Source organism: Amorphotheca resinae (assembly GCF_003019875.1).
Source record: "Amorphotheca resinae ATCC 22711 unplaced genomic scaffold M430scaffold_14, whole genome shotgun sequence".
NCBI lineage: Eukaryota > Fungi > Ascomycota > Leotiomycetes > Helotiales > Amorphothecaceae > Amorphotheca > Amorphotheca resinae.
In genome coordinates, this window is record NW_020194484.1 from 427,245 (window position 1) to 453,316 (window position 26,072).

General features: G+C 48.2%; 9 protein-coding genes across 9 annotated transcripts; 6 read left to right on the forward strand and 3 right to left on the reverse strand.

Annotated features, from left to right (window-relative positions):
- Positions 1 to 174: 174 nt before the first annotated feature.
- M430DRAFT_110625 (hypothetical protein) lies at positions 175 to 1,796 on the forward strand (the record flags this gene model as incomplete). Its single annotated transcript, XM_024861374.1, has 2 exons — positions 175 to 268; positions 343 to 1,796. 2 exons carry the CDS (start codon positions 175 to 177, stop codon positions 1,794 to 1,796), a joined length of 1,548 nt encoding a protein of 515 aa, XP_024716688.1.
- A 746-nt stretch (positions 1,797 to 2,542) lies between these two features.
- Positions 2,543 to 5,479, reverse strand: M430DRAFT_45859 (hypothetical protein). Its single transcript, XM_024867799.1, has 3 exons — positions 5,230 to 5,479; positions 5,035 to 5,182; positions 2,543 to 4,985 (listed from the first exon to the last, which is right to left on the reverse strand). The coding sequence occupies exons 1-3, from the start codon at positions 5,240 to 5,242 to the stop codon at positions 2,771 to 2,773; spliced, it is 2,376 nt and encodes a 791-aa protein (XP_024716689.1). The 5' UTR covers positions 5,243 to 5,479; the 3' UTR covers positions 2,543 to 2,770.
- A 123-nt stretch (positions 5,480 to 5,602) lies between these two features.
- M430DRAFT_129424 (hypothetical protein) lies at positions 5,603 to 6,606 on the forward strand. Its single transcript, XM_024862099.1, has 4 exons — positions 5,603 to 5,858; positions 5,909 to 5,996; positions 6,047 to 6,180; positions 6,230 to 6,606. The coding sequence occupies exons 1-4, from the start codon at positions 5,690 to 5,692 to the stop codon at positions 6,376 to 6,378; spliced, it is 540 nt and encodes a 179-aa protein (XP_024716690.1). The 5' UTR covers positions 5,603 to 5,689; the 3' UTR covers positions 6,379 to 6,606.
- A 209-nt stretch (positions 6,607 to 6,815) lies between these two features.
- On the forward strand, positions 6,816 to 7,771 carry M430DRAFT_31636 (hypothetical protein; the record flags this gene model as incomplete). Its single annotated transcript, XM_024866049.1, has 2 exons — positions 6,816 to 7,174; positions 7,231 to 7,771. The coding sequence occupies 2 exons, from the start codon at positions 6,816 to 6,818 to the stop codon at positions 7,769 to 7,771; spliced, it is 900 nt and encodes a 299-aa protein (XP_024716691.1).
- Positions 7,772 to 8,142: 371 nt separating this feature from the next.
- M430DRAFT_37648 (hypothetical protein) lies at positions 8,143 to 9,137 on the forward strand. The gene has a single exon (XM_024867159.1). It carries the CDS (start codon positions 8,288 to 8,290, stop codon positions 9,014 to 9,016), a length of 729 nt encoding a protein of 242 aa, XP_024716692.1. The 5' UTR covers positions 8,143 to 8,287; the 3' UTR covers positions 9,017 to 9,137.
- A 140-nt stretch (positions 9,138 to 9,277) lies between these two features.
- Positions 9,278 to 10,936, reverse strand: M430DRAFT_31637 (hypothetical protein; the record flags this gene model as incomplete). The annotated part of the gene is made up of 3 exons (XM_024866050.1): positions 9,278 to 9,409; positions 9,458 to 10,825; positions 10,877 to 10,936. The coding sequence occupies 3 exons, from the start codon at positions 10,934 to 10,936 to the stop codon at positions 9,278 to 9,280; spliced, it is 1,560 nt and encodes a 519-aa protein (XP_024716693.1).
- A 2,197-nt stretch (positions 10,937 to 13,133) lies between these two features.
- On the forward strand, positions 13,134 to 16,625 carry M430DRAFT_70185 (hypothetical protein). Its single transcript, XM_024869481.1, has 2 exons — positions 13,134 to 13,773; positions 13,847 to 16,625. Exons 1-2 carry the CDS (start codon positions 13,497 to 13,499, stop codon positions 16,156 to 16,158), a joined length of 2,589 nt encoding a protein of 862 aa, XP_024716694.1. The 5' UTR covers positions 13,134 to 13,496; the 3' UTR covers positions 16,159 to 16,625.
- Positions 16,626 to 17,509: 884 nt separating this feature from the next.
- On the reverse strand, positions 17,510 to 18,368 carry M430DRAFT_45865 (hypothetical protein). The gene is made up of 4 exons (XM_024867800.1): positions 18,247 to 18,368; positions 18,173 to 18,190; positions 18,012 to 18,120; positions 17,510 to 17,956 (listed from the first exon to the last, which is right to left on the reverse strand). Exons 1-4 carry the CDS (start codon positions 18,265 to 18,267, stop codon positions 17,871 to 17,873), a joined length of 234 nt encoding a protein of 77 aa, XP_024716695.1. The 5' UTR covers positions 18,268 to 18,368; the 3' UTR covers positions 17,510 to 17,870.
- A 325-nt stretch (positions 18,369 to 18,693) lies between these two features.
- On the forward strand, positions 18,694 to 20,756 carry M430DRAFT_45866 (hypothetical protein). The gene is made up of 3 exons (XM_024867801.1): positions 18,694 to 19,298; positions 19,349 to 19,666; positions 19,716 to 20,756. Exons 1-3 carry the CDS (start codon positions 19,106 to 19,108, stop codon positions 20,510 to 20,512), a joined length of 1,308 nt encoding a protein of 435 aa, XP_024716696.1. The 5' UTR covers positions 18,694 to 19,105; the 3' UTR covers positions 20,513 to 20,756.
- Positions 20,757 to 26,072: the final 5,316 nt, after the last annotated feature.

Sequence of the window (26,072 nt, forward strand, 5' to 3'; positions counted from 1 at the left end):
CCCCCCCCTTCCGCTCCCTCAACACTCGACACCATTTCTTCCCAACCAAGGAAGAGGAAGGCGGCTGAGGCGGTAGATTCCTCTGTCAAGAACCCCCAGAGATCCAGCAAGAGGATCGCCTCAGCAGCAGCAGCAGCCGCTCCGCCAACGCCACTCACCTCCGCAAGTCCAGGTATGGACTCCGACGATGACTTCATGTCTGGCATGTCCAGCGATGAGGATGATGTTCTGCAAGATGAGAGCGACAATGATGATGGTTCTGTAGACGGTATGGCTAATCCCGCGTCTCGTTCTTGTTTCCACATCCTTTACTCGTAACTGACAGTGCCTCCGAATCAACAGATTTCGGCTTCGACGAACCCGAACCCGACTTAGGCTTCTCGCAGAAAGATGTCGTGCAGAAAAAGAAATCCTTCGACGTCAACTTCAAAGTTTACCACCCCGAAGACATCCAGGCCCAACAAGATGACCTGATCAACGAAGTCAACATGATTCTTGACATCCGGAAGGAGGATGCCGCGATCCTGTTACGACACTTCCGCTGGAACAAGGAGCGGCTGATAGAAGATTATATGGATCGTCCCAAGAAGGTACTCGAAGACGCTGGGTTGGGACCAAACGTGGCAGGCCCACCAAAGCTCGAGGTCATACCTGGTTTCATGTGCGACATCTGCTGCGAAGATGAGCCCGGCTTACAATCATTTGCCATGAAGTGCGGACATCGATATTGTGTCAACTGCTATCGACAATACTTGAACCAGAAGATAAAGGAAGAGGGAGAAGCTGCTCGCATCCAATGTCCACAAGATGGATGCAAAAGAATTATGGACGCGAAATCATTAGACCTCCTGGTTGAATCTGACCTTCAACAAAGATACCATGAACTCCTCATGAGAACCTTTGTCGAAGATAAGGAATATTTGAAGTGGTGCCCCGCTCCAGACTGTCAGAACGCCATAGAGTGCGGGATCAAGAAGAAGGATCTCGATAAGGTTGTGCCGACAGTTACCTGCGACTGCAAGCATCGCTTCTGCTTTGGCTGTATCCTAGCGGATCACCAACCAGCTCCCTGCGATCTGGTCAAGAAGTGGCTCAAGAAGTGTGCAGACGATTCGGAAACGGCCAACTGGATTTCAGCTAACACAAAAGAGTGCCCGAAATGTAACTCGACCATCGAAAAGAATGGAGGCTGCAACCACATGACTTGCAGGAAATGCAAGCACGAGTTCTGCTGGATGTGCATGGGCTTGTGGTCAGAGCACGGAACGAGCTGGTACAATTGCAATAGGTTCGAAGAGAAGAGCGGGTCGGAAGCTCGCGATGCTCAGGCGAAATCTCGAGTCTCCCTTGAGAGATACCTCCATTACTATAACCGTTATGCAAACCACGAGCAATCTGCTAAGCTCGATAAGGATATCTATCAGAAGACCGAAAAGAAGATGATCCAGCTGCAGACCGCATCCGGAATGTCGTGGATTGAAGTGCAGTACCTGAACTCGGCCTCGCAAGCTCTTCAGATCTGCCGTCAAACTTTGAAGTGGACGTACGCATTCGCCTTTTATCTCGCCCGCAACAACCTCACAGCCATGTTCGAAGATAACCAAAAGGACCTGGAAATGGCGGTCGAAGCCCTCTCCGAAATGTTCGAGAAGCCGGTCCAAGAACTAGCAGACCCTAAGCTGAAGGTAGAAATCATGGATAAGACATCATACTGCACGAAGCGTCGACTCATCTTGCTGGCCGATACAGCAGACAATCTGGCAAATGGTGTGTGGTCCTGGTCTATCAGTTTTTGATCTTCCCCTGATCTTTACACGATATGTTCCTTACCTCACACCCTCACCACGTAGCACTCTGTACTTGTTTTGAGACATGTGACTGATCCGTCTTAATGCACAGGAGAATGGGAATTCAACATCAACAACAACGAACCCATCATTGGCCGCCGTCCTTCACATCGAACTTCTAGCTGAAGTTACTGGGTTTAGAAATATGGGCTATTGTCGATAACATATATCTTCCTGCATCATCGATGTTTGGTGTTTTCATAGTCCTTAGCGCCCTCACATGTCGTCGCATCACCTGGCAGCTACCTCTCTGCCGGTGCTATCTCTCCCCATGTTTCCTTTCTCATTAGCGGTCACCACTGGCACTTCTCGCATGGACACACGGAACAGGCGCATCTTCCCTTAATGACTTGGCGTATCCGATGATAGCGATTTGATGACCAGACCCTTCGAGCAACGACCTTTGTTAGGATGATGGTGGGCCTAGAATGGTTTTTTCTTTTTCCTTTTTTTGTTGTTAAAGATATGATTTGCTGGGTACTGCTGGGATTAGACCGTGGCTCGTCTAAACATAGGGACGGACGAGATATATAAATTTATATGAACGTTTACTGAAGAGCGGGCGCGTTGTACGTGCATGTGAAATCCCTCATATGGGTGAAAACCTAAGTAGTTTATGAATATTTGTATTCAATAGGGGTTTTTGAATATGACATGCGTCGACGCCGCGCTGCCTTTATCCGCATTCCTATTGTCTCGAGGGACAATAGGAGTGGGAACGGAACACTAAGAACTACCGACTTCAATACGGGAATTAATTAGTGGTATCGTCAATCTCTTCCGTCCTTCTTCCTTACTCCAAACACCAATTTAAAACGCCTCCTGATCCATACAGATAAAAGGAGACTAAAGCAACAGCATTCCCATTCCCATTTCCTTTCAACTCCATTCTCCATCCCGTTATTATAATCATTAGTGCTGCTTTATCTCTGTGCAGCAGCGTACGCGAACCTTCCAAAGTCGATGCAAGGCACCGCCTCTCCGGCATCAGGGGCTAAGTCTTCTTCTCCCTCGCTCTCACTGTCAGGGATGATCATATCCTCGCTGCCGTTCTGGGTTGAAAGCATCAAGTTTTCCGTCTCATCCGCCATGGGCAAGGGTATTGAAGCGGGTTCAACAGCGTTGTCTTTCTTTGTCTCTCTCCTGACTTCCGGAAATGGTACATCTCCCTTTGAAAGCAATGAACGACGAGCAGGACCGGTCTTGGAAGCAAGAGTCGGTGTCAAAGGAGGGGTCATGGGCAGTTTCGATCGGTTGGTTGCAGTGGCCCCGAGACGTTGCAGTGGGGTCAGTCCGGTCTTGGAAGAGACCGCCAATCCTTTGGGGGCTGGAGTGTTGGATTTCACGGCAAGTGGAATTTTGGATTTTCTTGATATAGCTGACGACATTGGTGAAGGCAAGTAGCCTTGAGTATTAACATTAACATTCGGCTTCGGGGTAGGTGTACTGGTAGGGGTAAAGGAGAACCTCTCTCTGAGTTTATTGGCAGCGATTGGTAGGGGGGCGACTTCAACCGGCGTGGGAGTTGGCTGTGGGGAGCGGATGGTAGGCAGAGGTGTGGATTTGAAAGTGCTACCCCGAGAGTTCGAAAGCTCATCGGTAGCCGTGGGGACGGGGATTGAGGGGGCATCTTCGTTCAAGCCGACGCCAACCTTGACATCCTCCTTGAAAATGGAGATTTTACTACCAGCCTTTGACCCTTTGTTGGTGAAGCCGTCAAAATCCGGCAAGCTCAGCAGCGCCTCCTCGATCGAATTATCCGAGAAGATCTCAACGTCCTTCTTCTTCTTGTTCGAAAGCCTGCCAAGAATTTTGCCCGAAGTAGGACTTGGCTCAGCAGCAGCCGGTTTGAAGAATCGACTTCGACCGAGTTCAGCAGTGAGACTTGAACTGGGTGAATCAATATTGGCCTCTTCGCAAAGCCGAGCTCGCTTGGGAGGGCGGGGTTCCGAGATACTTGGCACCCGAATGTGGTCTCGCCCAGAACTTCGGGCTGGTGCAGGGACAGATTGAGGTAATTGTCCAGTTTCTGTGATATCTCGGTTGAGATATGGTCGAGGAGTCGGAGTAGCCAGCCAAGGCCCGGAATTGCGGCGCAGAGCTTCTTGCTGAGCGGGAGAAGGCGTGAAACAGTTTATATCGAGTTCAGCAAGAGGCACGCGCTTTGGCTTGAAGAACGTATCGATTGGCTTGCCTTTCTTCAAATCATTAGAAGAGTTTGATCGTTGGGATCGTGCTTTAGAAGCGGCCCATGGTGTGTTCGGTGAAGCCATCTTATCGGTCTGGTCCACGACAATTGGCAATTTGGTCATAGGGTTCAGGTCCCCTCTGGCAACGCCTTGAGCGATCTCCGGTTCAACATAAGCGCCAATAAATGGCATACTCTCCTCATCAATAGGAGTGTCGGGTTCTGTATGGAAAACTAAACAAAGTTTCTTTGGGCAGAAGACACGTTGGTGAAGGAAAGTGAGCTCGGCTCGGTAAAAGTCCTCGAGATATCCTTTTGGGACACGAAATTTTCCGTCGAAGGATAACATGCGAAGGACTTTCTCGATAGTCTTGTGCTTTCTTATCATCCGATACGCCGTTTTGAGGCCCATGTTGTTGATACTCGCAAGGTAGTCACAACCACTTAAGATTGCCATGCGTCGGAACTCTGTTTCTGTCCATCCTGTTAAGCTGACCTCCCTGCACGCGCAAAAGTCCGCTTTGTTGATCTCAATGCAGTTTCCATACTGGTCTAATTTGGTCAAAAGACACTTCGCCCCGAAGACCAGGAGATCGGAGTCCTCGGAAAGAATTCCATGTATAATACCCTTTCTCTCCAAGTACACCATCTGGGCATCGGCTTCGTAAGGGGCAACAATATATTGTACCCCAGCCTTCTTCAATTCGTCGATGAGTTGGCGAGCCATCTCCGGGGTCACATCTACAGCCTTCTGGAGCTCCAGATATGCTTGTGAAGTCTTTCCTGCCTTGAGAAGCTCCAGTCCATGTTTTCTGCTCTCCTCTCGACGCTTCGCCCGGTCCGCTTCAGTCGCGGCCTTGCTGGGAAGGTAGTCTCCGTCAAAGATCAAGAACGGGATTACGCCGAAATGCTGCAGCATTCGAACTCGATGCATTGCAAAATCGACAAATCTTTCAGAGGTTAGCATCCAGAAGTTACGTTAGACAACGCTACACATACTTCCTAGTAGGTCTGCCCATTGCCAGCTCAATGGAACAGGCCACAGTCCCCCGGTGAAGCCAGCCGTACGCATCGACCCCAATGGTCTTGCCCTCGAACTTTTTGAGACTGCATGGCTTATGAATGGATTTCAGTAATGGCAATAGGCCTGTGGGGTCAGCATTGAAGTAGGAGGTTTGGAAAGGGGTGATATACCGTTAATCCCCATCGTGAAGAGCAAGCAGCGCTCAGCGCACTAGCAAACCTCAACGAAAGAACATATATTTGCACTACTATGGAGCCCGCGCGCCACGACAGTCCTCCGGAAATGGATGGGGTGGAGGAGACCAGTTCGACACAGGGTTAAGATGATAGAGAGGCCATAGAAGCTGTCGTTGTGGGTTTCGTCGTCGCTGGAATCCGGATTGACTGATGGGTCGAGACAGGTACGGAGGATACAAGGCGGGACGCGCCTGTTGCCAAAAGCGCGTCGTGCGCCGGGGCAACCGTCTACCTAGTGTCTAGTGCCGTGCTAACCTCAAGCGTCCAAGTCCAAGCGAGAGGTCCATCGATAAGATCTGGGGAAGAGAATTCAAAAAACTGAGGGGCAAAGAATTCAGAATTCGATTACAGTAATTGACTGTTGACAGTCTACGATTCAGGGTTTAACTACATCATGCCGAAAAGCCTGGAAAAGACGCGCAAGCAGATCTCCAAGAAGAAAAGCGATATTACAGCTCTGCATGAGAATTCACGAGACTCGCAGCGCCTGCGCAGAGCGCAGATGAGAGACGACAAACTGGTTCGAGTCGCAGCAGCACGAAGAAAGATTGATCAGCCTTTGAGTATGTTCATCCGATTCTAATCCCGATGGCAGAAAGTTGATTTCCGGTAGTTGAGCGAGCAGCGTACTTTCAAGAGGCTGCCCGAAAGAATGGTGGACTTCCCCTGGATCTGGATGCTATTCACACACTTATAAAGACGTAAGAACTACGATGATCGCAGAAGCTGTCCTTGTTCTCATTACCAGCAGATTTGTCCACAAGCATGACGAGGAATTCAATGCTCTGAAGAAGGAGCGTCGTCCAGGAAGGCCTGCAAGCACAAGGGAGGACCTTTTGAGGATCAAAATAGCAGCAGACGAGAAGGAATATGAGAATGGATTCTGTCAGTCAATTACTTCCCTGTTCTGGACAAGGCGGCTAATATTTTCCAGATCTGCCCGACCTCACAGACGCAACCAATGTAGTATTCTTGGACAGATGGGATGGTGCATGGTCATATTTGTCGACGTTAAAATGGGTCCGGATCTCGAGTGGTGGACAGATACAAGCCTCCAGATTTCCCCCTAAAGGAAAATCATGACGGGCAGGTCTATTGCTGGCGTTTAGAGGATATCATAAGGCGTTCAGAGATACCAAAAGAGCTTCATAGACGGAATACTGATTTTTGGAGAGGCGGCAGCTAAATGTGGCTAGAGGCGAAACCACTTCTTTCATTCCAAAAGCCTTTCTTCCGTCATCATTAGGAGTAGTACGTCCTGTACATCAGAGTGTGCCTACCTTACTCATGTAGATCTCTGTATTCTGCTCCAATAATACTTGTGCACAAGTGCACAAGTTGAAAGGAAAGTTGTGAATTTATGACAGCCTCCCCGTGTCACGCTAAGTTTTTTTTTGAGCCTTGCGGAAACATAAGAAAGTTCCATCGCCAAAGCTCTAGCTAAAAATCATACCATCATCACAAAACGTATTACATCCAACACATTCTTCTACTCAGCATTCCTCTCTAGGTCCTTCATCATGCTTTCCATCAGATCCTTTGCCCGTTCAGCACCTAGAGCTGTCTCCAAACTCACAAGCTCAGCAATCAGACGACCAGCTGCAAGACAGGTCTCCTTATTACAATCAGCATGGAGACCAGCGAGGACACAATATGCCGCAGCTTTCTCAACATCATCAATGAGAGGAGCAAAGGCCGGTGAAGGGGACGAGGAATTGATCGCAAAGCTCGAGTCGGAACTCGAAGTGGAGAATGAAATGAAGGAGGAAGGGGGTGTTCCAACTAGTATCAAGGATTATCTTGAGAACGGACCTTTCGAGATCCAGGATGTGCCTGGCAGAGAGGACGTCGTTCTTACCAGAAAATTCGGCGATGAGACGTAAGTTCCCTTGTCTATATATGCCTCTTCTGATGCCTAATAAATAAATCTTGCAGAATCCGAGTCACCTTCTCCATTGCCGACCTCAATGCCGTCGACCCCGAAGCCGATTACCAAGACCGCGCCCTGAGCGACGAAGACGATATGGATAACATCAATCAAGGGAACGAGAAGAACTTCAAGGTCGCTCCTGAAGATTCAGTGTCCAGGGCGGATCGTGAAGATGCTGAAGAGGAGGAAGAGCCATCTTTCCCAGCTCGTGTGAACGTCGTCGTCGAGAAGCCAGGCAAGGGCGCACTCGCAATTGAGACTGTTGCCCAAGATGGCATGATTGTCATCGACAACGTTTACTACTTCGCCGATGCCGCACACGCACACGCCAAGACGGCCGAGAAGATCCACGAGAGACAGGATCTGTATGCTGGACCACCATTCAGCAACTTGGATGAAGACTTGCAGGTGCTTTTGGAGAGATATCTGGAGGAGAGAGGGATCAACACCGCTTTGGCTATCTTTGTGCCAGATTACATCGACATGAAGGAGCAGCGGGAGTATTTGACTTGGCTTTCGAACGTCAAGCGCTTCGTTGAGGCGTAGTTGATAGGAGCGTCGTGTTGCCTTCTCATACTGTCTTCATACTATTTCCGCTCTTTTGTAACCCCATTGTACAATTATCAGCCTATTTCATGGTGCTTGGCAAGGCACTTACGGCTATCTAATGACATAAAGATTTCGAGATGATTTCAGTTTGCTAGCTATTTTGACGTCTTGATCGACTGTCTCATTTTCAGAAACTCAAGTTTGAATATCAATTCAGCTTGGGAGAAGCTTTACACGGATGTCCTGGCAGGGTAACTATGCACAGGATCAGAACGTCGGGTTCAGAAATCACTCCAGAACCTTTTGGATCCTTGAATCTTCGACCAGATCACGTGGAGATAAGGAAGCTACTCGCAACAGTCAGGCCATCGTCAAGCTGTTCCACACATTCAACGAGATATCTACACGTCTTCACCCCATCTCGATTCTCATGACCCAATAATCAATCAGTAGCATAGAAGCATCCGCTTTTCATTCATATATTTCCCCTTTACCCCGGAGAAGTCGACTCCGATGTCAACCAATGTCTCCTCCACGCAGTCCCCTCTCCCCGCAACCCCACCACCACAAACCTTCCCTCTCTTCCCTCTCCTTCCCGCCGAACTGCGCCTCAAGATATGGTTCTGGACGCTGCCACCAGCCCGAATCTTGAAAATTTCCTACTCTGCTAACCACGGCACCTACATTTCCAACACCGCGCCACCGCTCGCCCTCTCCATCTGCCACTCCTCGCGCGTCGTAGCGCAATCCCACTATAGCTACCTCCAGCTCGGGCCGACCCCTATCCCAATCCCGATCTCCTTCCCCAACGATACGCTATACATCTCGAACCTAGCACCGATCCTATCCTCGCACCTTGCAGATCTGCTCTACAACCTAGCGGTCTCGCCGTCGCGGCACTTCCTGCAGTCTCTAAGCCTCGACCTCCGGGTCTGGAACGAGTTGTGCGAGAATGGCTTGCTGAGCACGTTGGCGAAGATGAGAGAGCTGAGGGAGGTCAATGTCGTTGTGGAGTTTGGCAGAAATTTCGGCGGCGAGTTGGGCTTTTTGGATACCCCGGAGTGGAGGCGTGATTTGATGTGGTTGGCGGCGCGCGCGGGCAGGAGGTTGGTCGAGGAGACGGGGAGATTGAGGTTGCTGAGGAAAGCGGATGGAAGGGGGAATTCAAGTGAGAAGGAAGATGCGGAGAAGGGTGTTAAAGTTAGGTGTGTGATCTTGACAAGAGGCGGTGAGCAGGCTTGATTTGATACTGTTTAGGCGGGTGCAAGTAGTCTTTGAAGAGTGATGTTAACATAGGCAATCATAGGCTCTTCTACGTTTCTGTGTGGATTGGAAGTGAGGGGAGGCTTGAATGGTCCAGAAGTTTAAGGTCAGGCGAGGGAAAGAGTATAACCCCCCAGGAGCTCAAAATATGTGGAATTTCAATGTCAGATTTTGATATCCTCCTCGCAGTATACTACATAACTCCTAAATGCTTTGATCACAAAAATAATATCAGGATATCTACAGCATAGGCTTCAGGTCATCAGCAACCTTGAATGGTGCCTCGGTTTTGCTCTTGATCTCATCGACGGTCACACCATCAGCAATCTCAGTTAATGTCAGTCCATTGGCGAAGTCCACCTCGAACACACCCTGAAACCTGTTAGCAATTGAAGAATAGATACGCTCAAGGTAACCCACCAATTCGGTAATAATCATTGATACACAAGCCTTACCCGTCAATGGGAAGGCACACTGCTTGACAATCTTGGCATTGCCCTTCTTGTCTGTGTGCTCCATAGTGACCACAACCTTGGTCTTTGAGGGGTTGCTGACAAGATCCATAGCACCTCCGAAGCCCTTTACCTTTCCTGGCAACATCCAGTTGGCAAGGTCCCCATTAGCGCTCACTTGCATAGCTCCAAGGATCGTCAGGTTAACACGGCCACTTCTAATCATGCCGAAACTCTCCTCACTGCCGAAGACAGCGGCTCCGGGCTTCAGAGTGACTGTCTCCTTTCCAGCATTGATGAGATCGGCATCTTCTTGTCCCTTGACTGGGTAGGGTCCAAGTCCAAGAATACCGTTCTCGGATTGCAATTGGACCTCGATTTCTGGGCCAACGAATGAGGGAGCCAGCATAGGCATTCCAATACCCAAGTTGGCGTACATGCCGTTCTTGAACTCTTTGGCTGCTCGTCTGACAATACGCTCTCTCTTCGCCGCGGTAGCGCCAGTTCCAAGTGCCGCCTTCGCATCTGGATCACTCTCGTCCTTCGCGAAGGTGTATTTCTCGATGTTCTTCTCAGCAGTGGACTGGATAACTCGCTTAACGTAGATACCAGGGAGATGCACAGCCTCAGGGGGGATTTCACCAGGTTCGACGATCTCTTCAGCCTCAACAATGGTCAGCTTAGCATTTCGGCCCATGGCACCATTGAAGTTGTTAGCCGCGAGACGGAACTGGCAGTTTCCGAGTCGGTCAGCTCTCCAGGCTTTCACAAACGCAACATCGCCCTTGATGGATTCTTCCAAAAGATATGGCTTGCCATCAAAGACTTTTACGTCCTTGGGGTATGAATATTCCTTTGGTGATCCATCCGCGTTGTTCCGTAATGGGAGCTCGCCGGTCTGTACGACTGTGCCAAATGCCGCTGGCGTATAGAACGCGGGTATTCCCTTTCCTCCGGCTGCGCAACGTTCTGCCAATGTTCCTTGTGGAGTCAATTCCAACTCTACCTCTCCTGTCAAGTACATTGTCTCAAATGTCTTGTTCTCTCCAATATAACTTGCAATCATCTTCTTGATCTGCTTCGTCTTCAGTAGTTTGCCCAAGCCTGATTCGTCTGTGCCCGCATTGTTTGACACCGCTGTTAAGCCAGTGAGATGCTTATGTTTTAAGACTTCATCGATGAGCGTATCTGGAACACCGCATAGACCAAACCCTCCGCAGAGCAGTGTGGAATTCGGCTTCATGTCTTTAATGGCCTCCGCGGCCGAGGGGAGGATTTTGTTGATCTCATGGCGACGAGCTGTGGAAGCAAAAGTGCGCGCTATTAAAATCGATTGCTATAGAAGGTTGTTTAGAACTGGTAGCAAGCAATAGAGTCGTACACGCACCTTTGAGGTATTCCTCGTGTAGGCTCGCGCCGCGCGGAAACAGAGTGCTGCTGAAGGCATTTGTAAATATACACGGACGACCTGAAGGGTCGTCGATCAAATCAACAGTTCTTGAGGTTCTCTCACCGGAAAAGTTGGAGGCTTATGGGAATAGGAACACCAAGAAACACCAAGTAGCTGTCAAAAGAGCTACTGCCGGTCAACAGAGACAAGGCGGAAAATCACTTACCCTTCCCCCTCTCTGGGGGAACCCGAAACGCGGAGGGACTTCGGACGTGGGTACGGCTCTGACGGACGAGCCATGTGCCTCCGCACTTTGTACAGTAGACGAGGAGTATTGCTGCCTCAGGTTGCAAAACGGCGCGGAGCGAGGCCGTCTTGCGGTCCGGTTTTTAGCATAGTTCAAAGACAAGAAGAAAAGAGAAACCCCTTGAAAGCTTTCAAGAAGCTGCGTTTCACTAAAAACTGTATCATGTCTGTTATATGCAGGAAAAGAAGTATAGCAATGCTCCTTGTTATCCACGGGAATTTTTGAGAGGCAGAATTCATAAGATCTAAAGTTAGCAATAGGCTAGAAAAGGTTGCAGCTAAAGCCTTCAACCGCCGAGGAGCTACGCCTTGTGTTTGCGACGTGCAACAACGCTTGAGAATCTAGTTCCTACGGGGCGTCAGGTCGTTTGAGACATTCTCGAAGTGCTCTTCCTACTCTTACGATACGCGACAGAACCAAGTAGGCTTTCAAGTTGCTCGAGACGTCCTCGGGGCGTTCTCGGGGGGTCTTTATGGCGTGGTATTTACGATGTGCAACAAAACTTGAGAAAGGGTTAATTGAGATGCTCTCTCAGGGTTATCGGGGGGTCCTCGGGCTGTTTATACAGCAAAATCCAAGCCTAAGGTAACTGAGAATGCTTACGTCAGGAACTTTTGAGGCTTTTGCGATGTGCAACAAAAGACTTGAAGGTATTACCCAAAAAGTAAGTTTTTGTTCTACGAGACGTCCGGGTTTCTCGAGTGCTTCTCGAGGGCTTCTGGGGGGTTTCTCGAATGAGCTTCTGCGATGTGCAACAAAACCCACTAAGCTTTCTTACTAAATGCCTCTTGAGCGCCTCAGGCAACCAATCACTCCGTAAATTTCGTTGCACATCGTACGTCGGCCGGAGCGCCTCGCCAACCGCTTGACTTGAGAGTGTCTCAAGAACAGCTTAAGAGAGACTTGGGAGACTCTCGATATCTAGGTACGATCTGCAACAAAAATCAAAGATATATGCAGCGTATAGGTAAGTAAATATAGGTAGCCACCAAACTATTCGTGCTTCGGATTCCTCTCTACATCCCATGACAGTCCCTGGTCATCCTTGTTGTCCATACCCTTATCAGGTTGCTTGGTCTGTTTCTCAAATGATTGGATTGGATTGATTCTGTACAATTAAATGAGCGGGAATATGATGTAGTTTGTGAGGAAAGCCAAGCAAAATAAAATGATACAGTTCTATTTCGCCTGAAGTTACTTGACTGTCTGATACCCCGCGTTCTACAGCGTTGAACAATAGACATCCTGAAGTTCAGACTGCCTCTTCCTGCGGACAGACAGCTTCAAAATCCAGGACTCTTCCTACCGTGTTTTCAACGAACTCACCGGATGTGTCTTGTATCACCAAGTAGTGACTCTACCACGTAGAACAAAAGAGTCTCGAGTAGCTGTCTGGGGAGAGGCATCAATCGATCCCGGATATGCTGCCTCAGGCATGCACATACGTACTGTACTGTACGATCGACGATCGTGGTTTATTTTCCGGGAGAGCCCGATTGGCCCGATCGTCAGCGCCCGCTTAAGCGAGAATTGGGGGATGGGAATCGAGATCTTCCCCTTTCGATCAGCCTTTTCCAACCTCACCCGGCCGCTATTCTCCCCACGACAAGAGTGAAAGGGTCTCCAGAGCGAGGATTCCTCCCAAAAGCCATGCTGCACTCACGCCCCAATAACCCGCCCAGGCTCTTTCGGTCCAGAGATGGCTATCTTATCCCGTTTGGATCCTAGATTGCGCAGCTGTTCCTCGATCGCCAATGGTCATCTCCTTCAGCTCGAGTTCTCCCTGAAGGTCTTACACCTGCGGGAACAGATAAGTTTCCAAAATCGGTGTGGAGAAGGCGTGTATGATCCTGGTGTTTCCACTTTCCACAATTTCATAAGTATCCCCTTTGTCCCTTTCCTCTTCGCTCTGCTTTTCTTCCTCTTTTTCTGCATTCCTGCATCTTCCTTTTCCTCCTCATTTTCTTCATTTCTGTGCCGTCCTCATACCTATTAGCACAGAATAGCATGTGAAGTGGCATGCTCTCCTATCTTTTACCATCCACACGAGATTGCGATCGAGGATTAGATGTCAAGCATTTCAACTTGTTCCCTATATTTGTCTTGATTTGTGGTCGTTCTTCCTTGAGCTCTTATGAAACCGCATTACCTGATTCCGGAGACGATGTGGTAGTGCAGAAGCTTCGGTTGGTTATTCGACAAGCTCTGCAGACACATAATTACTCAAAGCTACGCAACTAGGCAGAACGTACCGCAGAGAACTTTCCAGGACTGCGTTATTAGACGCCGACTGTTCTTACGTATCTCTATATGATAACGCCGACAATGAACAGTAATCCTCAAAACTCCTTCATCCATATTTCTCGGGGGTATCACGAACATCCAGCAGCAGCATCGACGGGTGAGTATATGCAAGCGGTCGGAAATCCGAAAATATCAAACTTGGAGCGCCATACTCCCAGGGCGACTCTGGCCCAGCTAGATTCGGAGAAGAGCAATAATTCTGGAGAACCTTCAGGCTTTGAAGATTGGTTTACTTGTTCAAATAAGCTCCCTCGAGCGAGGCTGGATCGAACTTCGGTGAATTGTAAGTCACTATCATTTGATAGGGTAGATAGGTACTTGGTGAGAACTTCAATGGCTAACTACTTTTTCCTAAGACGTACCTCTACATTTTCTTCGCCTACAAAGCAGCTTGGGGACTTATAAATCAACCAAAAATCTGCAATCAGGTCGCCCTAAGGACCATATTGTATCTGATGGCATAAATCCAGCTACTACTTACGATATCTCAGATGTGTCCAGAAGTGTGATCGACGATCTGACTATAGAAAATCAGAAATTGAAGGAGAGGCTCCGAAAATATGAGGCTTCTTATAGCCCCTACCTAGAGGAGGATATGCTATTCGAGGTCAAGATTCATGGGTTGCCATGCGGAAAAAAGCGGGAGTTAGAAGAAACGCTACGGGTCTTTACTGCAAGTATAGATTGCTCATCTAAACCTCCGGAGGGGAAGGTTCCATCCCCGTCGCAGGACGTACAGCAACACGTCTTTGGAGATACTTCTCAACCCGCAACTTCCTCTACATCGAATTTACGACCTATTGATTCGGCGTATGTATTCATGTCAAATTCTGGCCCAACGCCTACGTCGGCAGTCAATCATATGAAACCTGATCAGAGGGTTGTCTCTCAACCTATGGATTTGAAGGAGCAGAAAGTGCAACCATCTTCCCGCAAAATTCTGGATGGCCTGTTCCCAAAGTGTCCCACAGTCATGTCAGAGTTACAAAAGAAAGAGGCAGTGGTTCGACGTCTTGAACAGCTTTTCATCGGCAATAAGGTTGGCTCAGCCGATGAGCACAATCGATCGATACAGCAACAAGAATTATCTAAATCTGCGGCATATGCGGATCAAACCTCAAAGGGCGGGCTCACTTTCGAGGGCCGTCGTGAAGCACACATCTTACCTTATGAGATAAAAGAAGATGTTCCACGATGTAGGAGAGAAGCAGAATATTCGAGCAACGAGACACAGTTACCCGGAATGCCATTCGATCTTGCTGTGGATAAGAATCCTGATGGTTCTTTTCCAGAGCAGAGGCCGACCAGACTTTTGGATCTTGATCCGGATCGTCCTCAGATTCCTTCTGATAACTTGCGATATATCCGCCATTTGGGTCTCTCAAATACCCGAGAAGATGCTCCTGGCGGCACCACTAATTCCAGTGGATGGATTTATCTCAACCTTCTTATCAATATGGCTCAGTTGCACTTTATCAACGTCACGCCTAATTATGTCAGATCAGCAATCACTGATATCAGTGACAAGTTTGAGTTATCCCCAGATGGCAAGAAAATCCGATGGAAGGGAGGACACGAGGGAACCCGACTCAGCACTGGTAGTCATTCCAGCAGTGTGCGAAATCACTCCCCACAGGATGACAGTGACAGCACGGATGAGTTATATAGGAAGAGGCGCAGAATAGATGTTGGAAGATGTACATCTGCCCACATTGACATTCCTAATCTAACATCTCTGTTGGAAGTCACGAACGTTTTCCATCATTACAAACCATTGTTCCACCATCCAGGCTCTTCATCTGGAGATTGGACTTTGTTTGATGAGAGCGAACCCCCCTTTGAGCGTGGTATCGGAGACGATGGAGGATCACGTTCAGAGCCTCGTAGAGTAGGGCAGGGTAATGATGGCCCTATTATTTTCTATAGAGGAGCCCGGTTCTACACCGATTTGTCTGGTGATCGAGGAAGCATTGATGCTCCACCTCGCGTCCATGGCGTTGGCAGGGATGGGTATAGTGATCATGCCCAGGACGCTGTGGGATATGATGCAAAAGATCAGACACTCCCTCTGTCGCGGACTTCGTCGGGCTCTTCGTTCCCTTTCAGACCGTCCAGAGACTGTTCACGCGGGACCGGTTTCCCAGATGCTGGAGGATCAGGTGCCAAAACACCAGACCTACTCAGTGAAGATCCCATGACCATGGAATTCTCATTGAAGTGGTCTGAAGACAAAATTAGCCCTGACATGCCACTTCAGGCTTTCAATGCTAGTGGCCTTGGTGGAATTCAACCTGCCGATCATTTTGTTATGAAGGTTGAAACTCGTCGACCGATATTAGACGAATACAACCAAACCAAACTCTCAGGGTTTCCTGCATCAGGCCCGGCATCCGGAAAGCCTTTCCATGTCATGTCAAATGTGTTTCCGGATTCAATCAGAGAGTCGGAAGGCAACAAGTCATTGGAAAGTATCCCGCCTAGCCTGGCATTTCCTAATGCATTTCAGTCATCATCTCATGTCACGAATAAATTTCCAGTCAACGTCGAAATCATTTCTACTGAGTTTACTCAACTAGAACCTTCAGCGTTGCCAGAACCCTCGGGGTATTACCCCGCTAGTTCTGATGATGATTTGGATGTTACTGGCTCATCTTGTTCTGAATTCTGACCCCTGCAGCGAAGCAGGTCTTTCAGGCAAAGATCATCATCAATCATTTCGGATCGAATCCATCATTTACGTCGAGACCAGGAATTTACAAGCAGAAGAATATGATCCCGGCGATAGGGAAGGCGAGGAAGACGAAGGAGAAAATGAGGGCAGCGAGGATATAGCACACACCGCTCTGGCATGTTGCTCATCCCAGCGAGATGACAGCGCTCGGACACTTCGATGGAACATTAGGGAGATGGAGCGTCGAGGGTACTGGCAGGCCGGGTGAAAAGCTGGAGAAAACTCTGGAGTCTGGTGAGATGAAATCAAACTCACTGAAAAACGCCATACGTTAATATATATCCCTTCAATTTTAACAGCAAAAAGGAAAAGGCCTCATTGAAATAAAAGAAGGCTTAAATTCAATGGCTCAATAACTCATAGTCCGTGAAAGATTGGAATGGGATAGAAAATCTGCTCCGGACATTCAAAAAGTGCCTCTTTTAGTTGTTCAAAACCTAAACTCCCGTTCCTGTCCAGATACAAACCAACAGAAATCTTGTAGAAGCACCAATCAATGAAACAACCAAGCAGAAACAAACAAAGAGAACGTACTTGTCTACACTTGCATAGTACCCAAGCAACACCACACGTCACCAGCCGCCACCTGTCTTCCTATTCCAACTATCACACATATATTCCACGCACCAAGCTCCCCGAACTTTTCGTTAAACCTATGCACTATGGGCATTTCTCCAGACGAACCGTCAATGAATCGATAGGAATTTCTCATTGCAAAATCACATGTAGTTCTCTTAATAATTGATATATTGTTGAAGATATCTGAGGAAGACATGTAAAACAAAACCCTAGAAGAGCACCTACAGACCAGCCAATGGATAGCAGCCTGTGATATCGAAAGGTCATAGATAGTATGAGAATGCGGTACTAGAATAGATGCGTGTCTAAGTAAGGAGTCTTATATGAAGAAAGCTCTGCCGCTACTGGAAACAGAGGAAATGTTGGGTGAATATTTTTAGGTTGGGTTGATATTCGCATAGCGTTGGAGTCAAGAGTGCATGCACGCATAGTATGGAAGTGATTCTCAATAGATGTTTAAAAGAGATTTGAAATTTTCATGGCCAGAATTCTACAAGCCTATACGAGATATAAACGAAAGACAGGCCTCAAAACCAGACTTCGCCATGTCTCAGGTGAAGGAGATTGCCTTCGAGTTTCAACATGAGGTAACATATGTACGCGAACTGCCTGAGAGATCCAACCCAGAAGAAGCATTGGTCTAGTTCAAGCGTATATGCTTCTAATCTCCGGATGGAATGAGAGCCAAATGACAAAGAGGTGGTCAAAGAGCCCAATTTAATATCCGGTATAATAGTAGAAAGAAAGTGGTAAGAAATGGATATACTGTACCCAGAGAACTGGATCACGTTTCAAGTCCCACAACCCCATGCTGAAACCCTATCGAAATGGAAGTAAAGCATAGGGGCCAGAAGAGAAGAGAGGAATAGAGTAGTTGAAGATTCGTACCCTAAGGAAAGCCCTGTCATGGCTCGAGGAAGCCGATCTCCTGATTCATTTCCCAAACGCCAGAGATGTCCTTCCCCAAACGCCGACTACGCATAATTCGTCAAGACGATACCTGCCCACGCAATTCCGTGTTCTCAACAATGTGCAAGGTCCCGCCATCGCCACATCTCAGTTGAACCTTGTCATTTCTTTCTATTACCGTAGAATTGCTCCTTCAGCTCTTCCACATAGTACCGGAGAAACTTGTTGAAATCAGTGCCGCCCGGCTCTGCGATCTCGTCAGCCAACAATTCCCATTATGTATATCGACGGAAGGGACTGACTGTCGATTTGCGTTCCTCCCATCTCAGCCGGGTCTTTCCCGTACCGCAGCTCGTGAACTTTTTTGTGTACGCGACCGACGGCTCGATGGAAGGCGGGACTCTTAAGGAGCTGGAAGCAAGTCAGGCTATGGCGAAGATTTCATTTGGAGGGGTTTCCGTACCCTTGCTGTTAACCAGACCTGTGTGTATTGATTAGCGTACAGAGTCTTACGAGTTCTCAGGAAAGCCAACGTACCTCGAATACTCGCAACCACATGTCTGTAGTTGCGTGGTCATTCTTTATGGATAGAAAAGTCAAGCCCACGGAATGATATGCCGGTGGAAGAGAAGTGACTGACTAATAGATGTTGATTTTGTCTATATAGTGAAATAAATATTTATTTTTAAAGCGAAGCTAGACGCGGCAAATCCCAACCTAAAAACCCGACTCTCTTCGGCCGACTCTTCAACAAACGGCCCAAACGCCACCACCTCCCCTGTTCTAGAGATAGTCAAATCCAAGGTCTCCATTCCACCAGGCCAAGTACTTCATCTTGCTTTCCTTCCTTTCTCCCTTGTTTACTTCTCCATTATTCCTTTAATAACCTACTTTTTCTTTGCTTCCTACTCTTACTCCACTGTAATACCAACCCCGGGCCCTTGACATCAGAGCTTGGCTTGAGCATTGATCTCTTCCTTGCGACACGTGCCGGTCCTAGAGCCTCATATACCAGCAAGAGCAAGCAGAAGGAGAGTAAAAGGGAGTTGAAGAGGGAGAAGAAGAAGAAGACGAGTGTTTCTAGCAAGCAGCCGCTGTCTCTCAATCCATTCTACCGTTCTGTGTCCACAGTTCTTTTCGCCTTTCTTCAGCCTTCCCTCAGCCTTGACCAGGAACCAGTGCGCTTATCTCTATAACCCGGCCAACACCACTTCATTGCTGGAAATCTTCTTCTAAAATTGCTCTCACTTCAATCGTGGCGGGCACCTTCAAGCTGGATCACTTACGAAACGCCCTCCGGAGGCGATACAAGTCTCCTTCGCGCGTACTTGAACCGGTTCAAGACGCGCGAAAAGATTCAAAAGAGGGAGGAAAGCCGGCTGGCTGGCTAGGCAAAATGCGTCGCAATAACTCAATTTCGAAGCGTTGGTCTTCACCAGTTCCACTCCCGGATTCACCATCGAAAGTCCCTGGACAGAGTCCTGTCACCCCGGTGGATGGAGCGGCTCCTAGCCAGGCAGGCTCCCCGGAGCCCAAGCCTACCCCTGAAATCCCTCTGATGCCTGCTTTCTTGCAGCTCAATAGTAAAGGTAAGCTTCTCGGCCTTGCTTTTCTATTTGGTCCTGACCTTGAATTCAAGAAATACACGACAGCTTCATGGAGCTGGCTCGCCTTGAGAACGAGCGCATAGCAGAGAAATTTAAGAACCCATCCATGGATGCCCAATGGGCACGTCTTGATCCAGATCCAACTCGCGATCGTTACGTTAACGTCCATCCATGGGCTAACAATCGTGTCCACCTCAAAGTCCCAAAAGGATATAACGACTACATTAACGCCTCTCCAATTACTCTGGTACCCACCTCTGGCGTACAAGGTCAGGCCAGAACTGGGAGCCAGCATAAATATATCTGCATGCAAGGGCCGAAACGGGAGACTGTCGACCATGTCTGGCATAGTAAGTATCCTGCTCGTACAACAATAGATTTAATTGCTAACTATTACAGTGGTATGGCATGAGCTTGCCACGCCAGCCGTGATTATCATGCTGAGCCCGACCCATGGACCACACCCTAATGTTCTCGGAGCCGTATCCGAGAAATGCTTCCCTTATTTTCCTGCCGATGAGGACTCCTCTCCCATAGTTATCAACGAAGCTTCTCAACTCGGAGATAATTTCAAAGGCACAATTCGCTTTGACTCTAGAGAACCAACACCCCCAGGCACCGATATTGAGATTCGAAAGCTCATTATGAATGTTGAGGGTGAAGACAAGGAGAAGCCTATCTGGCATTTTTTGTATCCATCGTGGCCTGATTTCGGTGCTTTGGAGGCGAAAAACGTGGATAGTATCATTTCATTGATGTCTATGTCCCGGGAGAAGAACAGCAACGCGGAGAACCCGCGGATAGTCCACTGCAGTGCGGGAGTTGGGCGAACGGGTACATTCGTGGCATTGGAGTTCTTAATTGCAGAATTGCAGGGTGGCGCTTGGGAGCGGTGGGACAAGTCCGATTCCAGCGATAAAGACCCCGTCTTCGACACGGTGAACCAATTACGCACACAGAGGCGGACAATGGTACAGTCCTATGAGCAGTACGTATTTATCTACGAGGTATTGAGAAAGGTGTGGGAGGAGAAGTATGGCACTCGACAGGTTGAAGGAGGTGATCATCAGCGCCCCAGAACCGCGGGGAACATAGGTAGTTCTACCTCACGCCCTCCCACTCCGGGCATACCAGAGATAAAACTTGCCGTACCCAGAAATAGTCGGGGTTCAGGGAAGAGCACTGGTGGTGGTTGAAGCGCAGGTGAAAGATGGACGACCTTGTTGTTTATAATAGGCATGGCATGGTGTGGCGCATGGCGAAATGAACCAAAAGAACTGGTCCTTTTATCTCTCTATATGCCCTGTTCGATTATGGGTTTTATGTGTAAGATCTGGCTGGGAGGCATGTACAAAGATATATCATATCTTCAGCGCTGAGTTACGAGGCGGGTGAATGAATCAACGTACATAGATATGGAATGTAATACTTCTTTCGTCCCAACCAAAGCCAAAGCGCCACACTGCGCTTGAACAAGAACTCATGTGTGATATAGGAATATCGAATGAAGAAAGTCTAACCAAGTAGCACCAGCAACTTTACCAACTGGTCAAGCTGGTCAATAAATGCGCAATGAACACCCCCTCCTGTAGCGTATTTCGCAGAGCAAGGAACTGCCATTGAAGGGGGCTTGTCATATGCGTTGCGAATGAGAATTACCTGTAGCGTAGAACATCATTAATATTCGTGATTGTATCAATACATGCATGAGTGTAATCCAAACTCCGAAAACACAAATTTTAGAACGCCGACCACAACCACTCCCCAGATTCACGCACGCCCATGGATGTAATCCCTATTTTCAATCGTAACACTCTTGGTCATGTGATTAACCTTATATACCCCAACAAGTCTCGATGCCAGCTCGAACATGTTATTCCGCAAGGAGATGACAATGAATTGTGCATTTTTCGTCCTCTCCTTAATGTAACTAGCCACAATCGATACCTGTATTACTGTTAGCGGCAAATTCGTGTATACTACCAAGGGGTTCACATACGTTTCTAAAGTCCAAAGCAGCATCGATCTCGTCCATCACATACAAGGGCGTTGGCTTATAATGATGCAGGGCAAAGACCAACGCCAGACTGCTTAAAGTCTTCTCGCCACCACTCAGGTTAGAGATATTCTTCCAAGACTTCTTTGGTGGCATGACACTGAATAGAATCCCTTCCGAGAAGGGATCCAACGAGTCGACAAGCTCAAGCTCTGCATTCCCACCCATGGTGATCATCTGGTACATTTCCTTCAGACGAAGAGAAATTGTACTGAATCCCTCCATGAATCCTTCCAGACGAAGTCGGCGCAGGTCATCACAGCGCTTCTTAGCAGCATCACGCTGTGCTACGGCACTTTGGAGATCTGCGTTCCTCGCAGCATGCTCCTCAACTCGTCGACGATACTCTGCCAGAACGCCAAGCTCGACATTGACACCTTGTGTCTTCTCTTCCAGGGCGGCAATCTCGCTCTTGAGAGTGTCCTTGCTCATATCCTCGAGCTCGTCTTTGGTGTATTGGGGGAGCTCGTCAGGTGCAACTTCCTCTCCAAGGTCGCTAACGTTCTGAAGAGATAGCTTGCCCAACTTCTCGTTCCAGTACCTTAATCGCTTTTGGTTCTCTGCCAAAAGCTTTTGGTTTTCTTCGAGCTTGTTGCGCATTTCGATCTCTATGGCACGGGTCTCGTTGAGTTCGGCTGTCTTTTCGTCCAATTCAGCCTTGAGGGCATTGAGATCTTTCTTCTTGTTACGAAGAGCTTCTTGCGCCTCGTCAACCCTGGCTTGGTAACCTTCAGCATTTGAGCTTTGGTTTCTAACTTCTTCTTCTAGCTTTTCTAGATCAGAAATTGCAACCTGAAGCTCTTTCGTAGCCTTCGCATGATCCTTTTCGTGCTTGATTTTCTGCTTCTCAGCTTTGGCTTTGGTCACCTCGGCGGTTGATATCGATTCGTTGAGATTATTGATCTCCTCCTTCATAGCATCGACTTTGGATTTCTGTGCACGCAGCCTTTCGCCACCGACTTCCATAATCTTGTCCTGCAGAGCCTTGATATCCTGTTCGACACTGGCGGTCTCGCTGCGCAATTTCTCGATTTCTTTGTTCAGTTTTACAATTTCCCTTTCGAGTGATGCAACCCTGTTACCATCTGTCTGAGAAGGCTGGTGCTCTTTACTGAGTTCCTTGATCCGTCGTTGAGCATCCGTCAGATTTCTTGCAGAACTTTCAACTTCGAGCTCGATCTTTTGTATCTTCGTATCAAGTTGAGGGATTTTTTCGTTGAGATCTCGGAGAGTGGATTCAAGCTCCCGCTGACGCTCTTGGAACCTTTGGAACTCCTGCTCGAGTGCATCTCGATCCACCTCCAGTTTGGCCACCTGCTCCTTTGTAGTGTCTGCTACGAGCTTGGAGGACATCAACCCTTTCTTCACAGTGTTACCACCTCCAGACATGGTACCCGACTTGTCAATCAGCTGTCCATCGAGAGTTACCACCCGCCATCTCTTTGCACCATAGGCGATTCGGTTGGCTTGTGCTAGGTCTTTTGCGACGAGTGTGTTTTGGAGTGAGTGAAAGAATGCCGGTCGAAATTTGTCGTCTTTGGCTTTGATCAAGTCAAAAAGACGTGGAGCATTCTCTGGGGTCTCAATAGGGGACATATCTCGATTCCCAAGTTTGTCCAGGCACATAAAGTTTCCTCTCCCGAGGTTAGTTTTTCGCAAGTACTCAATACACTGCTGTCCGCCTTCCACAGTGTCTGTTACGAAATTGTCGAGAGCTCCACATGCTGTGGATATAGCGACATCATACTTTTGGTCGATGGTGCCGAGATTACCAAGACGTCCATGGAAACCATCAATTCGGCCAGATTCCTTGAGACGCATCAATCCAGTGAGCACATTGCCCTGGGTTTGTGTATTTGAAAGACTCGCACGAGCCTCGTCCGCTTTCTGACGCGCACCAGATAGCTTAGAGCGAAACTCTGGCTCTTTCTGCGACAGTTTCTCCAACTCCGATTGTACTCGCATAGCCTCCTTTGCAAGCTTTGATCTTTCCAATTTACTTTGCTCGAGTTCTTCAAGCTTGGCCTCTCTTGCCTCCTCAATACTGGCTATTTTTGCCTCAGTCTCTTTAAGTGCCACAGCCCCAGCATTTGCCCTCTCGTGTAGAATGGTCAGTTCACTTTCGGCCACTGCAATAGCTGACTGCTTTTGATTGATCTTCTCGTTCCATGGCTCTAGCGACTTCTGTTTTGCCGCAATTTGATCGGATAAGCCTTGGGTTTTGCCTTTCAAAGCGTCACGAATTGTTGCGAGTTCCTGTTCCTCTTCTTTCATCCGTTTCTCCATTGCAGCAATCTCATGGGCCGAATTTTCGATCTGAGCAGTGCAATCTTCGATTGTGGATTGGGCATCGATTGTCGCTGTCTCAGATGTACTGATGGTCTTCTCCAACTTCTTGTGTTTCCCGGTCAAAAATTTCCTTTTCTCCTCGAATTTCACGTGCTCCTGGTCAAACTGTGCCATTTCCTTAAGAATGGCCTGTGTCTCCTTCTCGAGGGCTTCATATTCTTTCTGACCTTTCTTATATTGCTTTTCGAGTTGCTTGATGCCATCCTCGTTGCCTTGGTGTTTCTCTAGTTCGGCGTCAAGCTGTGCTTGCATTTGTCCAATTGCTTCTTCCGTGACTGCGATATTGTCACCGCATTCAGCGATGTAGATCTGGTATAGGCCGGCTTGCTTGATGGCTAGTTCGTTCTCGTCCTTTATGTATGCTAATGCCTTGTCTTTTTTATCCTCGAGGCTGTTCTTTTCTTTCTCCACGTGTTGAACACGCCCACTCTTCTCTACACAAATGTCATTCAAGGTCTCAACCTCCAAAGCAGATTCCTCGATGGGCGTTTTGTATTTGGATGTACCAATAATATCCTCTAGATACTCCAAAAGACCATCATCGTGCTCATTCGCAGCTTTCGGCTTCATTTGTGCAATTGATTCTACCTCGCCCTGGAGAATGAGAAATCGTTTGTGATCCAGGTCGACTCCTCTATCACGAAGTAGTGTTGTGACTACAGTGAAGTTCGATTCCTTCCCATTCAAGTAGTACTTGCTTGAGTTGTTCTTGAAAGCCCGGCGGGAAATTACCAGATCAGAATTCGGTATAACCTCATGTGTACCGTTGGGCTGGACTTATGTCAGTTGTGACTTAATATAAAAACATTTTGGCTTACCTGGTCCATCACCTCCTGAAAATGTACAGCTACTTCACAATGATCCAGGTCCGGAAATGCGGCAGAGTTGTGAATCAAAGCTGATATCTTCCCTTGTCTCATTTTGCTGGCTCGGAACCCGAACACAAAAAGAAGAGAATCAATGACATTGGACTTGCCCGACCCGTTAGGGCCAACAACGGAAGAGAAAGAGGCATGGAAGGGGCCGACTTCCTGACGACCGGCGTAACTCTTGAAGTTCGTGAGAATCAAATAGGTAATGACAAGTCGAGATTTTGGTCCAGTATCTTCAACAACTGGGGCTGCCATTGACCTCGACTTTAACACAATATCCATTGGCTTCTCCAAAACGGTATCCATAGGCCTTATAGGTTTCACTACCGATGTTTGACTGTCAGCAGTGCGGGGTCTATCGTTGAGGGTCTCTGTGATATCCGCCAGTGGTGTGCCATGGAGCTCAGACGGTTCCGGGGACACTGATGGTTGAGGTGTTGGCAAGGGCGGAGGAAGTTCAGGTGTAGATGATTCTCGTGGGCCTCTGATAGGTACACTCTTTCTCTTTCGAGGGGGCGCTCTCTTGGAAGGAGATTCTGGCTCGGGCTGTGTACTCTGCTCTGGCTCGAAGACCTCGGAAGGCTCAATATTGTCATTTGCAAGACTCTTCTTCGGACGACCTCTAGTTCGGGGTGTCGCAATGGAGGCTGTGGTTTCCCGTCTTGATGCCGCTGTCTTTCGAGGACTTCGTTTGGGCGCTGGTGTAAATTCCTCCTCACTCTCTTCCTTCATCTTGGGTTGTATGGGCTCCTCGTCCTCATCCGATTCCACCACTACCCTCCTCCGCGCTGCTGCCCTTCTTGAGGGTCTAACGGGGGATTCCGACATTTTCGAGATGCGATAATCGTTTTGTGTCTTCGAATCGCGCGTAGAACCAGACCGACACGTGCGTTTTTGCTGTTGAAGAGCTCAAGCCGTGCGCAATTTGATCATCCGTGATCTAGACCACCGTTATTATCGTGTTGACGCGTGAAATAGGTGCTCGAATCACTTGGCGGTGGTTGTCGACTTCGATGTATTGTTCCGTGTGGTGGATGTAAATAGAGGTGTTTTCATTGTTTACACCGAACGGCGCTAAGATAACGAAAATGTGCGGGCTGCTCTTCCGCCTCACCTAATCACCCGCGCTCACGACTGATTCTATAGCTACTAGCCTACTAGTAACTAAATAATAGACACTTCGAATACTCGAAAGTGGATTAGACGGTCGAAGACCTATAGAATGAGTCCAGGCAGGCAAAAGAAACTCTGGAACATGGGACGTGTGAATAAGAGCACCGATAACAAAACTCAGGAACACATGTTGTGTATAGTAGAATGTCTCGAACAGGTAATAAAGCAGAGCAGGCGAAGGATATCGGAGACGTGATGATTTGTAAGGCAATTGTAGCGGTAGCGTAAATAATTTGTGGAGGAAGACAGAAATCCTGAAATGTCGTGATAGTGTTTTGATTGTAGGATGGCCTAACAATCGGGATC